Below are 21,157 nucleotides of genomic sequence, written 5' to 3'. Positions count from 1 at the left end.
CGCCCGCAGAGCGCCCCAGTGCCCGCGCAGCCGCAGCTGCTTCTCGCGCTCGGGACCCGCCGGGAGCGGCATCTCCTGCGCAAACGCACAAAGAGTCAGAGACGGGTGCAGAGAAAGCGGACTTTATTGAAAATATGTGCCGCCCCGAAGCGGAAACGGAGGTGCCCTTGCCGCGCTCAGGCTTTACGCGGAGGTGCCCGCGGCGGTCTGGAGCCTCACACAGAGGTGCCCTCGGCGGGCTGCCCCTCCTTCTTGTTGTCCTCCGGTTTCATGGCGGGGAAGAGCAGCACCTCCTGCAAACGGAGACAGCGTCAGCGGCCGCGCCGACCAGCAACGCCACATCCCGTGCGGAGATCTCGCGAGAGCTGCCCCAGCCCCGGCTCCGCTGGTCAGCCGCGCCTCAGAGATCTGAGCAAGTGCGCAAAGGAGCTTTTCCCAGCTTTTCCCAGCTTTTCCCAGGCGGGATTCTGCGTCTTAAAGAATCGCACACAGCTGCATTGTCTGGCACTGGTTTCGTCGGAGAGACGGCCTGCTTTGCCGAATCCCATTCCCTGCTACCTGACAAAACCAGCAGTAGGAAAGCACTGCCTCTGCTAATGCTTACCTTGATGTTATTGGAATCTGTAAGGAACATGGTCAAGCGATCAATTCCCATGCCCCAGCCAGCTGTAGGAGGAAGACCATACTCCAGTGCAGTGCAGAAGTTTTCATCAATAAACATGGCTTCATCATCACCTGCAGCTTTTGCCTAAATGAGATTAATAGTAAAACGTGGATTGTACAGAGCTAGACAGTATCACTCCTGCTAACCCCTACCAAAAAGGAGGAATACTGCGATTTGTAGAAGCCATGAAACTGATTGGTGCCTGATAGAGCTGTGCAAATGAGTAACAGATGAAGGAACCTCAGCACACAGAGAACTCTCAAGATCCTTCATACAGGTGCTCCTAAAATAGCTCTAGACTCAATTCCTTTCTGACTTACAAGTCTCCTATATCCGCAAAGGTCCAGGCTCTTCACTTCAGTAAAAGCCATCTTTCAGAGCCATATGGCAGCAGATGACAGTAGAATGAATTGCTTTCAAAGGCTTATAAGGTTGTATTGGTAGCAACCCCCCTTTCAATGTTTGCAGAAGCAACAAAGAAGCATAATTACTTGAATCATCAGTAGCTGCTCCACAAACTAAGATTAGGGGCTGTTTTTTCCCTCTCAAATAGAAAGGCTAAAAAACCCTACACTGAGATGGTAACTAATGCACCCAACCCTGACAGTCTCCAAGTGACAAAAGTCATAATAATTAAAACACAGATTAGCCAACCGTCTCAAATTTAGAAAATGCCAAAAATAAGTGTCAAAGCAACAGCAAACACTTTTGCTCACAGGTTCAAGAAGACTTTGCTAAGACTGTTATGGCAAATTTTTCTCCCTGAAATCCTGAAATGCAAACTGTCATCCTTCATCTCAGTCTCCACCTTAACATTAAATGTTGAGGCTAATTTTCATTCAATACGTATAATCATATGTCTGCAAAGTCTGGCTATAATCATGAGAGAACAGCAGCAAGCATATGTACAACAGACCAAAAATTAAAGACGTCTGTAATATTATTCATTCTGACTGAACATTTTGAAATTTACCATCAAGTTAGTTAACATAAATCTATTTTTCTGGCTTTGACAATTGTTTAAACCTCTCAGGCACTTTGAAGCCATTAGAAAGAATATGAAGATCAGGAACTGTTTCTGCAGACCATATCATTTGACCTCGGTCATGTGTGGATACAATATTGCTGCTAGCAAGAATTTCCTTGCTTCTTTCTAAGCCCTTGGGATACTTTTCTCTCTCACGAAGAGATTAGCAGAAGTTCTATAAACTATGAACACCAGCGACCTTGTAGACCTATGGTTATGGTACAGTAGGAAAATATTTTGACAATGGATGTTTAGGATTTCTAGCCAATCAACCCAGGGGGTGGCTGATCCTTTGTCCAATTAGACTACGAAGAAAAAAGTCTAGAAAAGAGTTCGTAAAATAATTTAATAAATCAATATTGCTGCACAGTTCCTACCTGTTGGATCTTCTCTCCTCTCCTACGGCTGCGGGATACAGTAATAGTCATGTGTGGCCAAGCATGCACTCATGGATGTGTACACCAAATTAATAACGAGTTTCAGTCACTCCCTTTGGAGGCTCACATAGAGAAATCTAGTATTATAAATTTGCAAGCCTAATAGTTTCCAATCCGGACCTGTATCCTGTGAGTCACCTTAAAATATTAGTGACTCTGTTCAGGAAATTAAGCTACTTCTTACACAGCATTCAAACTCTTACTGGACATGAAAATTAATTTAAGAACCTAGAAGTATAATGTTGTATGACTATATAAATATTTAACTGGGGAAAAAAACCTTTCAACCCGGGCAAGACACAGAAAACTTTTTGCACATTTGGGTTTTTCCAGATTAGTACTTTGGGTGGAATAAAAGGGAAGATATTCCAAAACAAAGTTGCACTAAAAAACCTCATCAACAGCAGTGTTTGACCTCATTTACCTTAAAGAGCAAGGTTCCTATAAAAGGAATTGAATTTTAATGACAGGCTTTCATTTCAGTGACAAATACTCGCTCAAAGTAGTAGCAACTCTTTTCAGCAGTAGGTACGAATGACAGATTTGGAACAGACATAGGAAATACTCTTTGCTTACATGCCTATATTATATTCACTATCAGCAAGACACCATACCTTGGCCTGATCCTCAAAAAGCTGACGCTGCCGGAAAGGATCATTAAGTTCCGTGTACGCATTGCACACTTCCTTCTTCATTACAAAGAGTTCAAAGCGTTCTGTTAGTCCCGGAAGAGAGCGATGCCTGTGTGAAGAAGACAAAACAGACATACCTTAAAATAAACATACTTATAGAAGCAAAAAGCACATATGTGACTTAGGGGCATTGCTCACCCTTAGCACTAACAGCTGTCAAAACTTCTAAGTACTAAGTATTGACACACCTCTTCCCTGGATGATGGGTTTCATGCTCAGGAATCAATGTCTATCTTGGTTTGTGTCAAAATTCACAAACTAGTACACAACATCAAAATCTCTGCTTTCACATATGCAACTTTTTTTTTTAATGAAGTAGAAGATTTGAGTTACACACTGACGGTGTGTCATACTCTTACCATTTGGCAAGCGGACTCATGACCTGCGGGTGATCACAGATGAATGTAGGGTTGATACAAGTGACTTCCAGGAATTCACCAACTAACTGGGAAAACAAAAGCAGAACAATGTTGGGTTGATACAAGTGACTTCCAGGAATTCACCAACTAACTGGGAAAACAAAAGCAAAACAATGTTGGGTTGATACAAGTGACTTCCAGGAATTCACCAACTAACTGGGAAAACAAAACTGAAATGCAGTGTACAACTATGCACTTTCCTAGCAGTGCCTTCACCAAGCACCCTAATTTCCTCTCTTCACTACTGAAGAAAGTACAAAAAATCTGAAGAGCTTCCAAAGTATTTCTGGTCATGTTAATGTCTTCATCAACAGAGAGTGTTTCCCAGTCAGGTAAGGAAAAACGACACAGCAAAAACTGTGTAATAGGTCAATTTGCACAGCAAGGCCCAATAGGAAAAGCATCAAAAGAACAGCTATCAGACAATATTTGGGTACAAAGGAATACAGCTGATAGAACTATATGGTATTCCCACCCTTTTGGTCAGCTACATACAGATGGACACATCTCACAAACAAAACTGACCTAAGATAAAGCAAATCTGTTTTAACCACAAGAGACCAGTTATCCAACTAAAATCCCCTACTGCTCAAGTTAAGCAGACATAAGTAAACTACATTTTGGTGTAGACGACACAAAAGAAGATTTTGACACAGCAAGTTTTCTCATGGTAATACAGCAATAGCTGAAGTGCATTGCAGCATGTTTTTCCAGGTGCAGCTAAACGTTTTCTTCAAAGAGACTTCTGTTGATACAGAGAGATCCTCAAAAGACATTGGGATTATAAAAACAGCACCTTTACTTACTTTGTCAAGAAGTCTGGCTGTTGTCCTGGGAGGCGGACATTCAACATTTCTCTCCACACAAAGGTTATCAAAGAACCTGCGAGTTTCTGAAATTGCAGACAAAAATTAGAACAGGAACCCCAGCAACCATTTTTTGTTCTTCAACATTTCTTAAGAGTGACTTACAAGATCTCAATGGTAGACACCATGAAAAATATGAGTTTAAATGTCAATCTACAAAAACAGTGTTTGGTTTTAACTGTTTACAGTAAAAGAGTAGTTATTTTATACTTCAGAAATTTGACAACAGTTAAGCACACCACCACGTAACTGCTGGATGTAATTAATGGGGGGGGGGGGGGGGGGGGGCAGAAAGAGGAGGGAACTGGGCAGAAAAACAATCACTGTAAAGTATATGAACTAGTTTCCTTATGTCTCTTAATACCAGGAATAAAATAGCACATAATTACATTTTTAAGAAAGGCCCTAATAATCATACAGCCAAACTACAGTTACAGGCATGTAAACTCAACCGCACAAAAGAGAAGGAATAAGAAGTAAAAAGCTGGATCTCTTCAAGAACTCCCTACATCATGCCTCTTGAGTATATCCTTTCACATATATTCAACAACAGAAGAGGCTAAAGAGTCAGCTCCTGCCAAAGACGGCAAGGAATGAAGGCTTCTCTCTGGACTCAGGTAAACCAACAAAACCAGAGGAAAGTAATCCCATATGTTAGTACTACTTCAGAAAAAGCAGCTGACAGACTGCAGCCTGAGAACTTGCGACCTTTTGCCCACTTTCTGTTACGGAAGAATTACAGGACACTCATACTCAGCATCTAACCTTCAGTTTCAAAACACTCAGTTGATGGAAATTTCACTCCTAGGACCTTTTCCAGATCATACACCATGCTAATGCGCCGGAAGGGAGGAGTAAAATCTATCTCATAGGTCTGTCCATCTTGACCATCTGGGTGGTAAGTGATCTTGTAACTCCCAGTAATGTGTTTCACCATCCCTACAAAAGGAACGTGAGGTTTAGAAGAATAGTATGCTACATAATAACCAATTCTTCCAGAGATTCTTACTCATTTTTTAATAATTTTGCATACTTCACCTGAAAGCAACTTCTCTGTAATTTCCATTAAGTCATGGTAGTCTGCATAAGCCATATAAAATTCACAAGTTGTGAACTCAGGGTTGTGAGTCAAATCAATCCCTTCATTCCGGAACTGACGCCCAATTTCATATACTCTATCCAGACCACCAACCACCAGCATCTAAACAAAATGAAATTCTAGTAAATACACTTTCTCAAAAGAACCTAAGAGAGCCCAAGCACATGCAACTGCAACACAACCTTACAAATCTCATTCATGAGACAAGTCCACCTTTCTTCAAAAATAATCCTCATTTTAGCTACACTTGCTTTTGTTAAAACAGTTTGAAGAATACGGGCTTAGTAAGGCTTGCATTTTACCTTATGGTAAAGTTCTGGAGCAATTCTCATATATAAATTCATATCCAGTTCATTGTGGTATGTGATAAATGGTTTTGCCACAGCTCCGCCTGGAATTACATTCATCATAGGAGTTTCAACCTGTAACAACAAAAACAATTGCCCTGTTTTCATGAAATCTGTTTCCAAACCAGAAATGCATAGATCAAGCAAACAAACAAAACCAGCTAGTTTTGATGAAAAATCTGTATTTCACTTATTGTTCGGCATTCCAGTATATAGAAACAATTCTGAACTAAAATGCACTGAAAAAAACTGCACTTTTTTCATGCAGTCAGTAATAACCAATTACTTAATTAATCTGTTGATATGAAGAGTCATTCATATTTACTACAAATGTGAACCTGCTGGGTTCATGTTACCAAAGCCAGGAACAGCGCTGTGGTATTATCACAAAATCCTCTCTCTACACTGCAGAAAATTAAATTCAACATGGCCAAGTGCAGTTTCCTGCGCCTAGGTCAACACAATCCAATTCTGCCTACAAGAAGTAAAATTGGCTTTTCTCTCTACAGGCAAAACAGCATTTTAAAGATGTTGTTTCCACCTTAATTTACTGAAATATGGAAAGGACAGCAGTAGTTTGGAGTATTGCCTTGATAAAGGTTCCCAAGCCATAACCTCACCAACTGATGAATAACCTTAACTTTAGGAAGAGAAAAAAGGAATTGCTCCAATTACATTAAATTGATAAAACACACCATGCTGAGGCAATTATTGTCAGTTCTGTAAGTACTTTGTATATGAGCCTGAATATAAAACATCCTTGAAGCTGAGAAATTGTAAACACATTCAGTATGCAAAGAGAAGTGAACACCAATGCCTTACCTCAAGAAAGCCCAACTCATCTAGAAAGCTACGAAGGTAAGTGATGATCTTTGCACGGGTTATAAATTTCTGCCTCACATAATCATTAAGAATTAAATCCAAGTATCTCTGACGATATCTGGTTTCCTGAAAAGAACACGTATATTTAGAACAAGCTAGATAAAATGTCATGCCAAAGGGAAAAATACCAAAACAAAACTAATATTCCTTTGTTGACTGATAATAACAGCAGATATCAAAGGTTGTCCATTCAGACCTATCTGTGGCATTCTTGCCCATGGCGGGGGTGTTGGAACCAAATGATCTTTAAGGTCCCTTCCCACCAAAACCATCCTAAAATCTGTCAAACTGCCTCCAAGACTGACACGTATGACAAATACCTTATCTTTGAGGCCAAAATGAAGATGAGGCAACATGTGCAGGCATGGAGACAACAGAGTGATTTCATAAGGAATAATACTCAGCTCCCCTTTCCTTGTTTTCCCAGGATTCCCCTCTACACCAATAATGTCCCCACGACGCAGCTTGCTGTTAACACGGAAATACTCTTCCTCGGATTTGTAAAGGCTGTAATTACAAAACAAATATAAAATATAAGCACCTTTGTTTAAAGTTCAGCATTCCAAGACAAAATGCATTTAAAAACCTATTTTTAAAAATTAAAAAAAAAAAATATTGTGTATATATATATATATATGTACGTAAGTTATTTTAACAGGAAATCGACCACAACATCTGAAACAAAACATTACTTGGCTGCCTAAGCCAAACCACAGATGAAATAGAATACTCAAATACAGGTATCTAGACCCCAGAATGCAGTGCAGTTTAGAATGCTACTGGGAATACCTCTGCTTACCTGGAATTTGCCATGACCTGCAACTTGACTCCTTCACCACGAAGATCATAGAAAATCAGTTTCCCTCCAGCAGCACGCTTTGCATGGATTCGACCTAAATATCAAAGTATGCTAGACATTAGGAAAAGAGTCCCTAGCAGAAAGGATACAGGGGCAAAAGCCACAGTACTATCACTTAGAATCATCAGCTCTGAACTATTCACTGACTACAAAAGAGAAGCAGTTAAGTCACAAAATGAAAACTAGAAAGACCATAAAAATTTTGGGTCCCAGAGCCTATGTTACAGTCTGATCTTATAGTTGCAAGGGAAGTTGCACAGGTCCACTCAGTCTGAAGGGTACGTCCTGAATAGTTTAACACTGCTACAGACTTCATGACTAAGTAAGAGATCAGCAAAACTCAAAAAAGACCAACCCATCAATAAAAGCAGCTAAGATTTTACATTTTCCTATATCCCAGATAAAACTTTTACCTGCCACTCTCACTGTAACGTTTGTCAGGTGATCTCCTGGCTGCAGGTGACTGTACTTGTCTATAAAATCTGAGAGAGATAAGTCAACATGGAACTTGTGGGGATAGGGATCTTCATTGGAGCCCTTAAGCTGTTGGACTGCATGGCTACGAATCTTGTAGTATTGCTGTCACAAGAAACAAACAAAATCAAATTATTTTATTAGACTCTGAAAATATGCTACAGGCCGTGAACTAAAATGCAGCTGCCCTGATGTAGGAATATACATCTCTCCCCTTTTAGCCATTTAACTACCCATGAATAAAAAAAAAATCAAATGCAAGTCAGTAAGATTTATTCAGAGAACATCTAATAAGCATGGGACCATATGCTCACATTTGGATCCAAGCTCTCCTCATCAGCACCAACGTTATCGTCAGAAGTCAAGGAAGGCTTATTTGAATGCTTTTCACTTTGCTCTTTCTGCTTTGCTTCTTTTTCAGCTGTTTTTCTCTCAGCCTTTAAACGTCTCTTCAGCTCACTGCAAAAGAGAAGGAAACTGGATGCAGCAAGTACTCCGATACTTCTACAGGAAAATGGTTGGCAGGATTCTGCCAAAATCTAACTGGACAAATAACCCTGTCACTTCTCTTACTTTTCCCAATAGTCAGAACAATTCTTAAACACGTTTAAACATTTTCTACTTTGAACTCCTTCAGTTCCTCCCCTACGACACAAATACTCAGAGAAAGTGAAAGCGAAATTATATATAGTTTAGACAGACCATGAGAACGCGTGCCTACGTGTCCAAGGGCTTGCCCCACTCTGTTGTATCCTAAGAACTTAGCAGCCCCACACAGCGTGTAAGTGAAACAAGGCGAACTCCCCCCGAAATAACGTAGGGTTCCCGAAGTCACCTTCGCTGTTCAGCCTATTCCCCCACGGCCCTCGGTCTCCTGCCGCGCTCCTGACCCCGCCTTGCAGGACTCCAAAAGGAAAGAAGCGGCTCAAGCCAGACGCAAAGCACCGACCTGCTTTGGTCATGAAGCGCCTGCTGACATCGGAGCGCGGGCGCGGCCCTCCAGACCCAGCTGCGGAGCCCGCAAGCGCCGGAGCTCAGCATGGCGCTCCGACGGGTGCCTTGGCGGAGACACGCACCAGGTCAGCTGGACACACTTCACCTCCCCGGCCCGGCCCCACCTGACCACCCGCGCACCCTCACTTTTTGCTGAGGTGCGACTCAGTCTCCGCCGCTTCGCACTCGCGCGCCGCCGCCGCCGCCATCTCCATCTCCCCACTGTTGCCACCGCCCTTCCGCCCTTGCGCGCCTGCGCACGCGGCGATGGTGGCGGGCGGGGCTGTGGCGGCGATGGCGGGCGGCCAGGCCGGGGCGGCGCGGTCCCGATCGCTTTTCCTGTGGGATGACGGCCGTCCTATGCGGTTCTACCTGCGGCCCGGCCTAGCCAAGCTGCGCGTGGCGCCACTAGTGCTGGCGGGCGGCGGGCGGCTGTGCCGGGTGCAGGAGCCGGGGGCCGTGCTCCTGGCGCAGCCCGGCGAGGCGGCTCCCGACGGGGCCGTCTCAACCGAGTACGTGACAGAGTGCGTGGAGCGCAACCAGCGACTGCCGCTGGAGCCCTTCCTGCTGGCCGCCCGCGGCCGCCTGGCCTTCACGGAGGCAGAGGATGCGGCGCTGCTCCGGGCGGTGCGCGGCCAGGGCACGGTGCGGGTGAGCGGGCGTGCGCTGTGGATAGAGCTGGAGCGGAGCGGCCTGACGCGGCACAGCTGGCAGGCCATGCGTGACCGCTACCTGCGGCACCTGCGGCCGCGGCTCTGCGGTGAGCGGGGGCCACAGCGGCAGGGGAGGGCTGCGAGGGGTTGTGGTGGCGGGAACGAGCGTGGGTCCGGGCCCCGCTGAGGCCCGGCAGACGATGCCCCTGTATTTCCGCAGAGCCCCCGCAGACGGAGGATCCCACGCAGATCAAGGGTCTGTTCGCGGCAGCTAATCGGGAGTTTGAAAGCACGGAGGTGAGCGACCGGGGCAGCCGGGGGAGCAGCAGTGCTGCTGCAGCCGCTACTGCGCGCGAGCGGAACGGGGCAGGGCTTCCCCGGTGTCACAGACGGTGCAGTAGAAACTCACATTTACACATGAAATGAGTTTGCGCCGCGATATCCCTTCTGTGGCTAAACAGGAACTTCGTTGTGAGCTGTCACCTACGTGGTTTGCGATAAATGGTGCCTCGCTGGTGCATTTTGTCTTGATTCCCTGCCCGAGTTAACATGAGAGGGTTTATGTGGTGGGGATTGTCTCGTTAAAACCTGTGTTGGCAAATGGAAGTCATCCTTTCAGCTCAGGCAAAAAACGTCCCTGCAGTTGCATCAACACTTACTTTTGCCTTTTCTGCTTAGTTTGTTCAAATTCGTCCTTATAGTTCCTTATGCTTTGCTGTGATCAGTACAGTCTCATTAACAGATATGGCTTCACTTCAGTCACTAACTTTTACTATGCCTAGTAATTTCTGGGGTTTTAATATACTGTAGAGTCAGAATGAAAGGTGGTTGGTTGCAGTGGTAAAAGACTTGCCAGAAAATACCATGTCTAACTGGTAATTCCACTTCTCTTAGTCAGAAAGTGACTCTTCAGACGTTGCAGAACTTTCTACACAAGATGGAGTGGGAAGGTCCCCTGGAGAAACAGCATCTGATCTGAAAACTGGGCCAGAAGACCCTGCTTTCCCTGGCATTAAATTACAAAGTCAAGAAAGACCAAAAAGGACTTGTTCTTCTTCCAATGTGGTAGGACAAGTAGTAAAAACTATGGAGCACTTCATGGAGAAGTTTGCTGTGGACCTGTTCACTGTTACACAGGCCTTTCTGAAAAACAGTGGTGACGTGGAGGCTACTTCATACTTTCTGCAGACAGGGCAGCGCTTGGATGGGTACCCTGTATGGAGCAGAGAGGATGATTTAGAATTGCAAAAGGATGATGAACATGTCAGAAATAAATTGATAGCAAAATTTGGAGCTGAAAATGTAGCAAAGCGGATAGTATTTAGGGAGAGTTAGCAAGAGGACATGACTGACCTAGTAGGTTGCATGAAGTTAACAGTAGTTTCAGAAATGCAGTGGAAAATTTGATCAAAGTTCTGAAGTTTCAGAAATGCTTTAAAGTAATTTTTTTTTAATTAAAAGGCCTATTTTGCATCTCTACAGGTCTAAGAGGTGCAGCTGCTTTCATCCAAGCAAAGTAACACTTGTACCAGGCCGTATATTCTAGCTGGGAAAAGTACACCAGCTTTCAGGGCTGTGAGTAATAGCTGAAGTAGGAAATAAAAATTAAGAAAGAATAATCAGAAGTTATGTATCTATCACCTAAGTTGTGTTTGAGAGAGAACACCATTGCTAGGATACAGTCACAATCTGAAAAACTTGGTACTTCTAGCCTGAAACTGTGCACTGGTCACTTATTTTAATATTATTTGAAGTAAATCCTAAAAATCTGGAATTCATTCTTTTGATGAAATAAATTGGGCTGGTAAAGGCAAAGATTTTTTTTTTCTCTCTAAGGAGTTAACATTTTGGGTTTTTAGTTTATGGCCCTGTGGTACTCAGAAAATTAAGGTGAATTGGGAAATGGTTGATTTTAAGCCAAATTAAAATTACACTGAAAATAAATAGGGAGATAATGAGACTGCTGTTTCAGGAAGCCACTGCAACACCTACTCATTATTCAAGGAGCTAAGCAATGTAACCACATAAATGCTAAAACAGCACTATCCTGTGAACAGTTATTCAAGATTCGTGTGGAAGCCAGACAAGCACTTAATGAGAGAATGCAAGACAACACAGCAAATAAAGTAGTAAGATTTTTTTTTTAATTAGAAATGTTACCAGCTGAATTTGAAATCCAAGTATTGCTGATAACCAGGTTCATGAACAGGTGACCTGTCACCTCTTGCAGCCGAAAACTCCCATTCTAGCTTGGGCAGTGTACACATCTCAGCAGTACCATAGTGTTGCAATGGTCTTGTTCAACAAAACTGCTCTAGAATTCAAAGTGAGAGGTGGAACATAGTAAGTAGCTGCAATATAACATGGTCAAATTTACTATATCCTTTTATAATTCTAAGTGACGCTTATTTTAAGAGTGGGTTTGTCTTATTGGGGCAATTAGTCTAACGTGCAGTGCAGACTTCTGAGTCCACATACAGTGGTATTTTACCTTTGCAGAGCTGTATGGACACACTGTCTGACACTGAGAATCTTTCCATACGCACTTGGTGCGCTCAGTAGGTATAGGAACTAAGACACAAAGACCACAGTTTACTCAAAGTTGCCCTCTTTCATCTCTCATGAACTCCTGAAAGGTACTGCTTATCTGTAGATTCACTTGCTTGTGCAGGCACATGGGTCTAGGTCTCTTTCACCAGGTTAAAACCTGGAGGACCCAGAGACGACACCATATCATATGGTTCTACTTCTGGTTCTGCCTTTCCCCATGAAAAAAATCCTTGTTTTCTGTGCTTTGTCTTACCTACAACACAGTTACGCTCCTTTCAACATGCTGGAGACAGTTTGGTTTTCGATGTTCATATGAGGTCCCTGTGCTATCACAAAAGGTCAGGAAGGTTCTTTTTGTAGCTCAAAGAAGTTTCTTATTGCCTGGAGCAGCAATATTTGTATACCTGGAAAAGTAAGCAAAGTGGCAATGCACATACAAGGACTTTGAGTTAATTCCACAGCCAGAAATTCTGGGTCTGCAAACTTATTACCTGGAATTTGGGTATTTCCTATTTGCTTCCTTTCAGAGTTAGCCAGTATTCATCAAAATCAATTAATTTCTGCCCTTTCATAGCTAGAGTTACCAGTGAAAAACTGATTGTATGCACCAGTTGGAAGAGCAACAGACAGGAATACCACAGAGTCAGCTTTTGAATGTCCTTTTGGCTGGAGACTTCTCCATCTTACATTTCATTGGTATAAAACCAGAGTTTACTCTTCTAAACTTGTACAATGTAAACTTAATGTTTGTTTCTAAACAGACTTCTGTTATCTTTATTGCGTATGCCAAAGGATGTAGTCACAGTTTTACACGTCGTCAGCAGCATCTTGAGATTTTTGGGGATTTTGTTGGGTTTTCCTTTTCCTCCTCCGAAAAATATTTTAAGTCATCTTTGCTCGCATTAAGACAACTTAAAATTTTCATGTGACCAGACTGGTGGCAGACTTCACTGTTCCCAGAAAAAAAAAATCTTACAAATTGTTGCATTGAGGAAACATACCTAAAGTACTGTAATAAAGATATACTGAAATCAGTCCTGCATTTTCTCTGATTAAGCTTAGGAAGCAGAAGCGAAAGTAATTTTCAAAACAGTGCATTAAGGAAATGCATCATACGTTACTTTCATGTCATTTTTTTACTGACTAGAAACACTATGAAGGTTTGTGTTCAGGTAAACGTGATAGACAGAATTGATTGAGTCCACTGAAAACAAGTATTCATAATAAAACTTAAGCCACTCAAGCTGACATTGGTTATTGTAGAGATAATTAGCAATGCAGTGAAAAGAATCTATTTTTGCTCAGAATCAGGCTTCTTGGCACTTAAAGTAGGAAGCTCTTTAACTTTAGTAAGGCTTTTAGCTGCTTTTAACTGAGTATGCTAAGGTCTGTTTTAAAGGGACTATAAAGAAAAACAGTGGCTCTGTGCTTCTCTTGCACGGTACAACTCCCACTTCTGTATGTCAGCTTGCCTGCCTTAAGTTTGCATAAACACGTTGAAAGAAAGATACCTTGCTTTCAGTGAACTTACTGCCATGATGGCAGTGCTGCATACTCAGCATGGATTTTGTCATTCAACAAGATCCCTAGTAATAAGACTATTATTTCCATAATACAACAGCCCGCCCTTTTCAGGGATTAGGGGTTTAGCTCTATTATCCACATTGCTAAGGTAACGAGTGTTCTGTAGATGTGTGTTAAAGGAACTGCAGTTTACACATGAAACAGGATATTCAGAAAGAGGTATATGTAGGCATTCCACTCCTCCCCAAATCTGGTAGCAAGTTTTTCTCCTTGTCTTCTGGAACACTGTTAAAAACAGGTGAAAACAAGTCTGTTGTTCAGCTTTGAACTATATATTCGCATTGGAGATGGGATGGTATCTCCAATGGAGACAGTGGAGAATGGCACAGTCCATTAAACATATTTTTTGGTGCTCTAAGACAAGAAATACTCTCACCAAATATTTCAATAGGATATCTTCCTGATCTTCTCTTGGCTTCTTCAATCCACTCCCATAAACCTATCTTCCCAGTTTCGGTATTTATGCCAGTGGAATCTGTGTCCTTACCTTGTCTTTAAGATCTTAATCTTAGCATGAATTCTTCTGTCACACCTGTGGACTTTGGGAATTCCCAGGGAAACAGCTGTTCTTGGGTTTGAAAGCTAGAAGACAGAATTATTTCAGCTAAACGATAAATGGATTCACATAATCCCAGAAATGGTTTCCCACATGAAAACCCAGGAGTTTTTCTTTTCAACAGTAGCGGGTTTATTCCATTTTCCCATTATACAATAAGTGAACACAAACATTTCCCTAGCTTTGCCACCAAGGCTGTATACTGAGGGACATGAATGGTGCAAAAGGAAAACTGGACTTGAGAACTCAACCATTCGAAAAAAACCCCAAAAAACCCCAAACCCAGCATCTTTCCAGAAACCAAAAGTCTGGTCATCCTTGCGTCTTTTCTGGCACTACGTATCCTTCATGGCAGCATGACAAATAGTGTTCTATTTATTCAGCTTCTTTTTATGTTTCCTCTTCCTTTGCAGTGCAACTGCTCCATGTGGTTTTCCTAGTCTTCAGCTGTGGTCTGTGAGGGGTTTGAGCTTCTGCTGTCTGGTCCTACTCCTTTGGCATTCTGTATGCTCCAACCTAAACATAATTAATTTGGAAAACATACTTGCATTACTTTAGCCTCCATTGTGGCTGAATCTCCAGGGGTCTTGGAGAGTGACCCTGTGCTGCTGAGAGCTCTCCTGAATGTAGTCAGGGTTCTTGTACTACTTGTCCTTGCATCCATGCACATCAATGCACACACTCTTACACTTCTATGCCTGCACCTCTGTCCTCTTCTGCTCTAGTGAACAGTTCTGCACTCTGCAGCCTTCAGAGGGTAGGTGTAGAGACCAGCTTTTCTGCCTTCAAAATTTGATACTCAGAGGAGTTCTGGGCAAACAAAAGATCCAAAGACATATTTTTCTGTTCTTCTTCAGACTGAACAAGCCGGTAGCCCAGCAAATCCATTGCATCTTTGCACACATTTTGCACTTTTTCTATTTTCTGGAAGGGAAGTGTCTTTCTCCAGGCCTGGGATACTCTCAGCGCATCTCTTGACCCAATATCAAAGGCCTGTGCTCCATGACCCTTCCCATGGGTGATGTTGTGGACCCACTTCCGAAGCTCTGGTGTGAAATGGAGTTCTGCAAACCTGTACATCTGAGCAGCCCTTGCTAGTGGGTCTCTGACAATGTCTTCATAGCGAACCAGCAGATACCGGTCTTTCAGGAAGCTGGGAACGGCCTGACTTCCTGCCTTGTATATCTCAACATGGCTTTTGCAGATTACTTGCATTGTGTTGTAGGGCCCCATTTCTCCCTTTGTCTTCTGAGACCCCACAACAATGTTACTGTCACGTTTCAGGTCTGCCATTGTATTCTCTCGGGACCTGAACACAGCCCGAGGATCACGTACCAAGTGAATGATTTTGAGGTTCAGGGATGGATCAGTGAGAAGGGGATAGAGAACTTTCAGGTCAAAGAACCGAACTTCCTTGATGGCAACATGGCTGTAGGTTTTACAAGCTTCCTCCACCTTGCTGAATGGGTACTTGCCACAGATGGTTTTGCAATTGCCTGCTGTGATAATGTCACTGCGACTGAATGAGTCACAGGCAGGGGGGGAGCACAAGGCTCGGCTTGTCTCCCACTGAAATAAATCAGACTTTTTCTTCTGGCTAGACATGTAAGCATCAAACACAGACATGTCACACAGAAAGACCGACCTGACTAAGTCCCGCACTGCCATGTGTAAAACTTTGGCGCTGTTCTGGTACATCTTAACCCAAACGTGCCATGCAGGTTCCATCAGGTAGAAGACACTGGGGTGCTGGCTGAAGATTTGTCCAGTGAAGGAAGATCCTGACCGCCAGGAGGAGAGAATGAGGATGTGGACAGGAGAAGGTCTTTCTTTCATGTGGGCATTGTTGCTGCAGGGTAGGAAGTGGATCAAAAGGAAGGACAGAACTACCAGAATCAGGAGCACCTGCACTCTTCTAGACTTCACCATGATTGCAAGGGACCTGCAGAGACAGAGGAAGTTCAGCATCACAAGATGATGAAAAAGGCAGGGTGTGGTGCATCAGGCTCCTGTGCATCTTTTTGCAGGCACGGGGTTTTGGAAAGCTGCCACACTACTAGTGACACTGTGACAACCACAGCACAAGGAGTCTTTGCAAAGGATGTAAGTACTGCAGGACTGAAGGTTTTCTGCAGCAAAACCACTGTTTGTCAGTAAGCTGTTCTAATGTAGTCTTACAAGATACTGAAAAGCTTGTCTGCACTTTTATCAAAGTTTAAGAGCTAGTTGAGTGCACTGAAGTAAGTGTGTACACACAAACGTGTGCTTCATGTACATAATCCCTGCAAATGATCCTGGCAATTTTTATGAAGGAAAGATGCAAAACCTCGCTTTTTGTGGAGAATTCAACAGTTCCACATTGTTACTTTTAAACACCTACTCTGTCTGACCAATATTTACAATTATTTTTATGCCAAAATGCTGTAAACGTACAATGTAGGTTTCCATTTGTTTTGATTATACTCCTTTTGAAATTTCAGGAAACATTTATTGTCACCACTGGAAAAACTTCACATACCAAAGGAAGAAGCTTGGCACTGTAATAAATCCAAGCACAGTATCTCCTCCACAGACAAAGCTTTGTAGGCAATTTTGCTAGAAAGACCTACAAGGGTTTATCTTTTCCATCTTCATGTAGGCAGGCTTAACTGCTTACCTGCCCTACTAATCCCCTTCTTAGCCTAATTCCTTTTTAAAGACCATCACCTGCTATCCCTCCCTCCAACCCCACTTATCCTATAGGTCTTTTATGAGAAGAGGTACAATAGAATGTGCTAGTTGAACTCAAAGGTCTGCTCAAAGCTGGCTTCTTATTTCATACACTAAACCTCTCTTCTGCCTGTGCAGGATGACTGAATTATTGGAAAATGTCTAATAATTTTCGTGCCACTGGGGACATGGCATGAAAATGCCACAGGGACAATTTGTAGCCTGAATACCAGCTGACACAGGAATCTGCAGGAAGTACACCATTGAAGATGGGATCTGAAGCAGAAGGAATTAATTAATTTCTTTTAAAGTACATAAAAGCACACTTTGCCAATTACTCCTGTCTTGTGCACACTCCTTCTGTCCCCCAGCGGTGCCTGACTGTGCCTCAAATACAGGTTGGGTGTCCACAGCATGGGCCACCCCTGGGGACAGGCTCCTTGGGCAGCACTGAAGCCCAGGCAGCACGGAGTGCTCCCCACCACCATCTACCGAGTTGGCAGTTTAGCTGTGCCACAGTGGAGACAGACCTCTCTTGCTAGTGCAGATGCTTTGTATTTTCCAAGGTGAACTAAAATTGAAAAACTTTTCTGGTTCCTAGTCATGGTCAGTCCCAGGGAAATCCACAGCAAGACAGGACAGAGAGAGCAGGGCCTTTAGGGCAAGATGTTAATCCTGGACAGAGCAGCATCTGAGCCCAGGCCCTTACAGCTGTGTACACTGCTTTTGTGCAGTCCACAATTGCACGAGACTCAGGCAGCCATGCCCATGCAGAGCAGCAGCCCCCCTGCTCAAGCAGCAGAGGTATAAAGGGACTCAACCGGCTGCAATGCAGACACTGCTTCCCTGCTACCTACTTGCCATGTCATCTGGGTCCACAGTAATTATGAATGTTCCCAAAGTTTTCCTAACCTCCTCCTTATGCCCCACCTAAGTTTTCCTCTGCAGCAAAGCTTTCAGACTAATTTGCATGGAGGTGCCTCCTCCCATGATTTCAGTTCCTCTAGTACTGATGTTTTAGATTTTCAGGTACAGTCACTGCTGCAAACCAACTAGGAACAGTACTAATCTGTGCCTCCAACATATATGCATAAATTGGCTTGTTTATCTGAGCTACCTGCTGTGCATTTGCGTTGAGCTTAGGGTTTATAAGGCAGCAACTATAATTTCCCTGAGTGAGGCCAATACCCAGCCCAGTGGGTAAGCCTGGTTGTTGCCAATAGGTGCTACCACAATATGAATTTTACTTTAGTAATGTCTTGTAAGGATAGGGCTGTGCATTTAGTGAGGGACCACATCATTCTGATCTCCTGGATAAGAAGCTCTCTGATTTTTTTGGTTGGACAAATGGCCTGTAGTGTTTAGGTCCGACAAGGAGCTGAATGAGGCTGCTGTTTGGACCAACCCTAGGAAGAGCTGCAAACAAAGACTGTTGTAAAAGTAAGTGATATATCAGCTTCCTCCTTGCAAATGAATACAAGCAGTGTTTACCAAAAGTCCTGGCTTCCAAATGAACTTTGATGATATCACTTCTATCTGGCACCATTAATATTGTTATTCTAGCTTCTGACAGAGTTCCTGCAATATAGCCAGAAGCTATAAATTGAGAAAAAACTCTTGTTGAGCAGACATGAACAATGGCATGAAGACAGATACCCAGGCAGATTTAAAACCACTGAAATAGTTGTTTCTTTGGAAACCTACATGTAAGTTGCCTGAGTAGGACAATGGAATCAGGTATTTTTCAGGAAACAAAAGTAAATTTTTATCTTGAATCAAATCAGGGTAGGATAGCTGGATGTTTTAGACATTTCACAGAGTGACCTGCTTTTGATAGAAATGACCTCATGTGAGACCAAAGTTTCAACAGCTTCTTCACTCTTATATAAGAAACAGTGATAATTGTTGCCCTCACAAGTCTGTTCCACAGAGAGTAGAAGGACTGAAATGAGCTGTGTGCCTGATGAAGTGGAATAAAAGAGGAGCATCATACTATACTATCTATCATACATTCCCTAATATGAGAGAAATACTAATTATATAACCTTATTTTTCACCACCATATTTCCCAATCATGGGAGCTGGGATGTTTCTAAACTAAGGTCTCAAGTTTAACCACATTTACTCTACAGCAAACATCCAGAGTCACTAGTGACTGAGTTAATTTCATATAGCAAAAGTGAAAATACAAAGCCCTCACAGAGCTGCCAAGTAAAGGTCAGCCCAGAATGATTGAGACAATCTCAGCTGCAGAACAAGAAAAGTACACTGCTACTGTGTGCTAACAGAGATGAACCAAGATTTGGCTGAGAGCAGAGAGAACTGGAAGAATCTCAGGGCACAAAGGATGCAATATAGAAACTACTGAAAGATACAACAATCCAGTCTCACCATGTTAGAGTCTCCCACAGCAAATACTGCCCAATCAGCAGCTAGTCCCAAAAAAATCCCCCAAAAAACCCTCCCCAAAAAACCAACCAGAGACTTACACTTTTCCAGAAACACACAGGGACTTTGGAAAAGCATTACAGAAAGCAGCAGGGAGCCCAAGGGAAATGTACCCATGAAACACACTCAGCATTGGGCACCGTATCACCAGATTACAGGTTTACTGAACTTGTGCACGTCTCTGGCAGGTGTGAGACAGTTACAGCCCAGAAACACCTTGTGCTGTGCAAACTAATGTTGAGTGCTCTGCCAGTCTGAGGGAGTTCTCCAGACCTGTACAGGTTCCCCATTGCTGTAATGGCAGCAGTATAGCAAAGAGGATCTGGCACCAGAGAAGCCCCAGTCACTGCTCTTTGATGGCACTGATGGTTGCTCATAGTTTTTTCAAATGCTGCTTCAATTTGGCCTGGTCAGTTTCTGCAGAATTAGGAGTCATCTGCCCATTCAGAGGTGAGCAGCTGGCATGACTGTCACTAGTGGGAAAAGCTGAGCAGGGGCACTGACAAGACAGTCTGGAGAAGCAGGAACTACCCTCTAGCCAGACCCTCAGCTTCTGTCTGAAGAAAATTGTCACAATTTGCTGGCATCAAGAGCATCCACACTAGATACCAAGAAATGGTTGAAAATCTCACCTTAACAAGTCCTCTTGAAGCACCACCAGACCTGATTGTTGCCCTCACACACATTCACTGCTGTGGTACACACACCTCCATGCAGTCACACGAACAACTGTGCATTCACAAACTACTGCTCTGCCTTCATGCTGGGGTCTCATATACACAAGTACTTAGGTCCTACCTACACCTGTGCCTGCCCCTTCCTGTCCTCTTCGTGTACATCCCAGCTCTAGGACTGACTGCTCTACACTGCCCGCCTACTTTGACCAGCCTAAAACTAGAAAACTCCACCCTGCACTAAGCAAAGAGCATGGGAATGGCAGTTTCTTGCAGGGGTGCAAATGACCAGGTGCTGCTAGTAAAGGAGCAAGGCCAGAAAGTTCATGAAGGAACCTGAGAAATACTTTTAACTCCTGTTGCAAGACCCAAAAGAGACTGCTGCCTGTAAAAGCAAGAACAGGGATGTCTGTAGAGTGTCAGAGCAAAGGACAAACAAGTTGCAAGGAGGACCAGCTTGCCCACCATGAGTGCAGAGATAGAGCATATTTTCCTACTATTGTTCTGGCTGCTTGTCGTGTTGTCAGCAGATGCAGATTCCCATGAAATCTTTTTGACTCTTCTTTGTCTGTACCTTGCTTGAATTAAACATCTAGGGGGCTGGGAAAGAAAACTGTGTGAAAGGACAAGCTGTGAAAGGAGCAGCTGAACTTGGCCTGTTAATGATTCACAAGGGTGCTGGAGCTGCAATGGGACTGTGCCAGGTAAGGTAGTGAAACAGGGCAGCACTGGGCTCAAGAGAAGTACTTCCACACAGAGACAGTTGCTTTGGGTCATTCCTATTCCAGATCTTAGAGAGTCTGTCATACAGTCTGGAGAGATAGAGACCTCTTAATGGTGCCCTCTGTTCCCGAGGGACTCACTGCTGCTCTCAGGGCAAGTGGAGTATAGGAGATAGCTAAAGAAAAAATCTGGGCGAGGCTGGTCCTTCCAGCAGGAGGGACAATCTGAATGGGGCAGGTCATGTTCCCTTTCACTTGCTGCATTGCAAACACAGATGGTCAAGCCCTGGTAACCCTGGGCTGGGAAACAAGGTGAGAAGTTGGCAGTGATCCAGGTAGGGCCCTGTAGAGAACTGTGCAATGTTCAGTGCAACCTGGACTTCTGGTATGTGTTGCCATGCCCTGCACTGACACACAGGATTTACCTGTATGTCATTAGGTGTTAGAAAACCTTTGTAAAGTCCACACCACTTGAGTGGCTCTTTCTGAGGCATTATTCCTC

At 43.5% G+C, this 21,157-nt stretch overlaps 3 protein-coding genes across 4 annotated transcripts; 1 reads left to right on the top strand and 2 right to left on the bottom strand.

The window, feature by feature from the left end:
- Positions 1 to 106: 106 nt before the first annotated feature.
- Positions 107 to 9,017, bottom strand: KARS1 (lysyl-tRNA synthetase 1). Of its 2 annotated transcripts, none has more exons than XM_082290215.1 (14): positions 8,907 to 9,017; positions 8,081 to 8,225; positions 7,706 to 7,871; positions 7,233 to 7,326; positions 6,754 to 6,940; positions 6,374 to 6,499; positions 5,507 to 5,626; positions 5,144 to 5,306; positions 4,871 to 5,044; positions 4,046 to 4,131; positions 3,180 to 3,265; positions 2,743 to 2,869; positions 605 to 748; positions 107 to 293 (listed from the first exon to the last, which is right to left on the bottom strand). In XM_082290215.1, the coding sequence occupies exons 1-14, from the start codon at positions 8,972 to 8,974 to the stop codon at positions 216 to 218; spliced, it is 1,764 nt and encodes a 587-aa protein (XP_082146341.1). In that variant the 5' UTR covers positions 8,975 to 9,017; the 3' UTR covers positions 107 to 215. The 2 variants fall into 2 exon arrangements, with proteins under 2 accessions (XP_082146341.1, XP_082146340.1); XM_082290214.1 differs by lacking the exon at positions 8,907 to 9,017 and adding an exon at positions 8,716 to 8,894.
- On the top strand, positions 8,983 to 12,963 carry TERF2IP (TERF2 interacting protein). The gene is made up of 3 exons (XM_082290216.1): positions 8,983 to 9,519; positions 9,633 to 9,709; positions 10,307 to 12,963. The coding sequence occupies exons 1-3, from the start codon at positions 9,027 to 9,029 to the stop codon at positions 10,745 to 10,747; spliced, it is 1,011 nt and encodes a 336-aa protein (XP_082146342.1). The 5' UTR covers positions 8,983 to 9,026; the 3' UTR covers positions 10,748 to 12,963.
- A 1,889-nt stretch (positions 12,964 to 14,852) lies between these two features.
- CHST4 (carbohydrate sulfotransferase 4) lies at positions 14,853 to 19,996 on the bottom strand (the record flags this gene model as incomplete). Its single annotated transcript, XM_082290126.1, is given in 4 exon segments — positions 14,853 to 16,044; positions 19,892 to 19,924; positions 19,926 to 19,945; positions 19,949 to 19,996. Coding segments are annotated over 4 exon segments (1,293 nt in total).
- Between the last annotated feature and the right edge of the window lie 1,161 nt (positions 19,997 to 21,157).

The sequence above is a fragment of the Coloeus monedula genome (assembly GCF_965178545.1).
Source record: "Coloeus monedula genome assembly, chromosome: 13".
In the NCBI taxonomy this organism is placed as follows: Eukaryota; Metazoa; Chordata; class Aves; order Passeriformes; family Corvidae; genus Coloeus; species Coloeus monedula.
Note: the sequence above shows the minus strand (reverse complement) of the source record. Positions and strands in the feature narration are given on the sequence as shown.

What these genes read in the sequence shown, in the direction of transcription:
- TERF2IP (XM_082290216.1), top strand. Translation starts at nt 9,027, where the DNA reads ATGGTGGCGGGCGGGGCTGTGGCGGCGATGGCGGGCGGCCAGGCCGGG. An exon ending in CCTGCGGCCGCGGCTCTGCG is followed by an intron (nt 9,520 to 9,632) that starts GTGAGCGGGGGC and finishes GTATTTCCGCAG; the next exon opens with AGCCCCCGCAGACGGAGGAT. An exon ending in GGGAGTTTGAAAGCACGGAG is followed by an intron (nt 9,710 to 10,306) that starts GTGAGCGACCGG and finishes CACTTCTCTTAG; the next exon opens with TCAGAAAGTGACTCTTCAGA.
- KARS1 (XM_082290214.1), bottom strand. Translation starts at nt 8,807, where the DNA reads ATGCTGAGCTCCGGCGCTTGCGGGCTCCGCAGCTGGGTCTGGAGGGCC. An exon ending in CTCCAGAACTTTACCATAAG is followed by an intron (nt 5,307 to 5,506) that starts GTAAAATGCAAG and finishes CATTTTGTTTAG; the next exon opens with ATGCTGGTGGTTGGTGGTCT. An exon ending in CAGCCAGACTTCTTGACAAA is followed by an intron (nt 3,266 to 4,045) that starts GTAAGTAAAGGT and finishes TTGTTTTCCCAG; the next exon opens with TTAGTTGGTGAATTCCTGGA.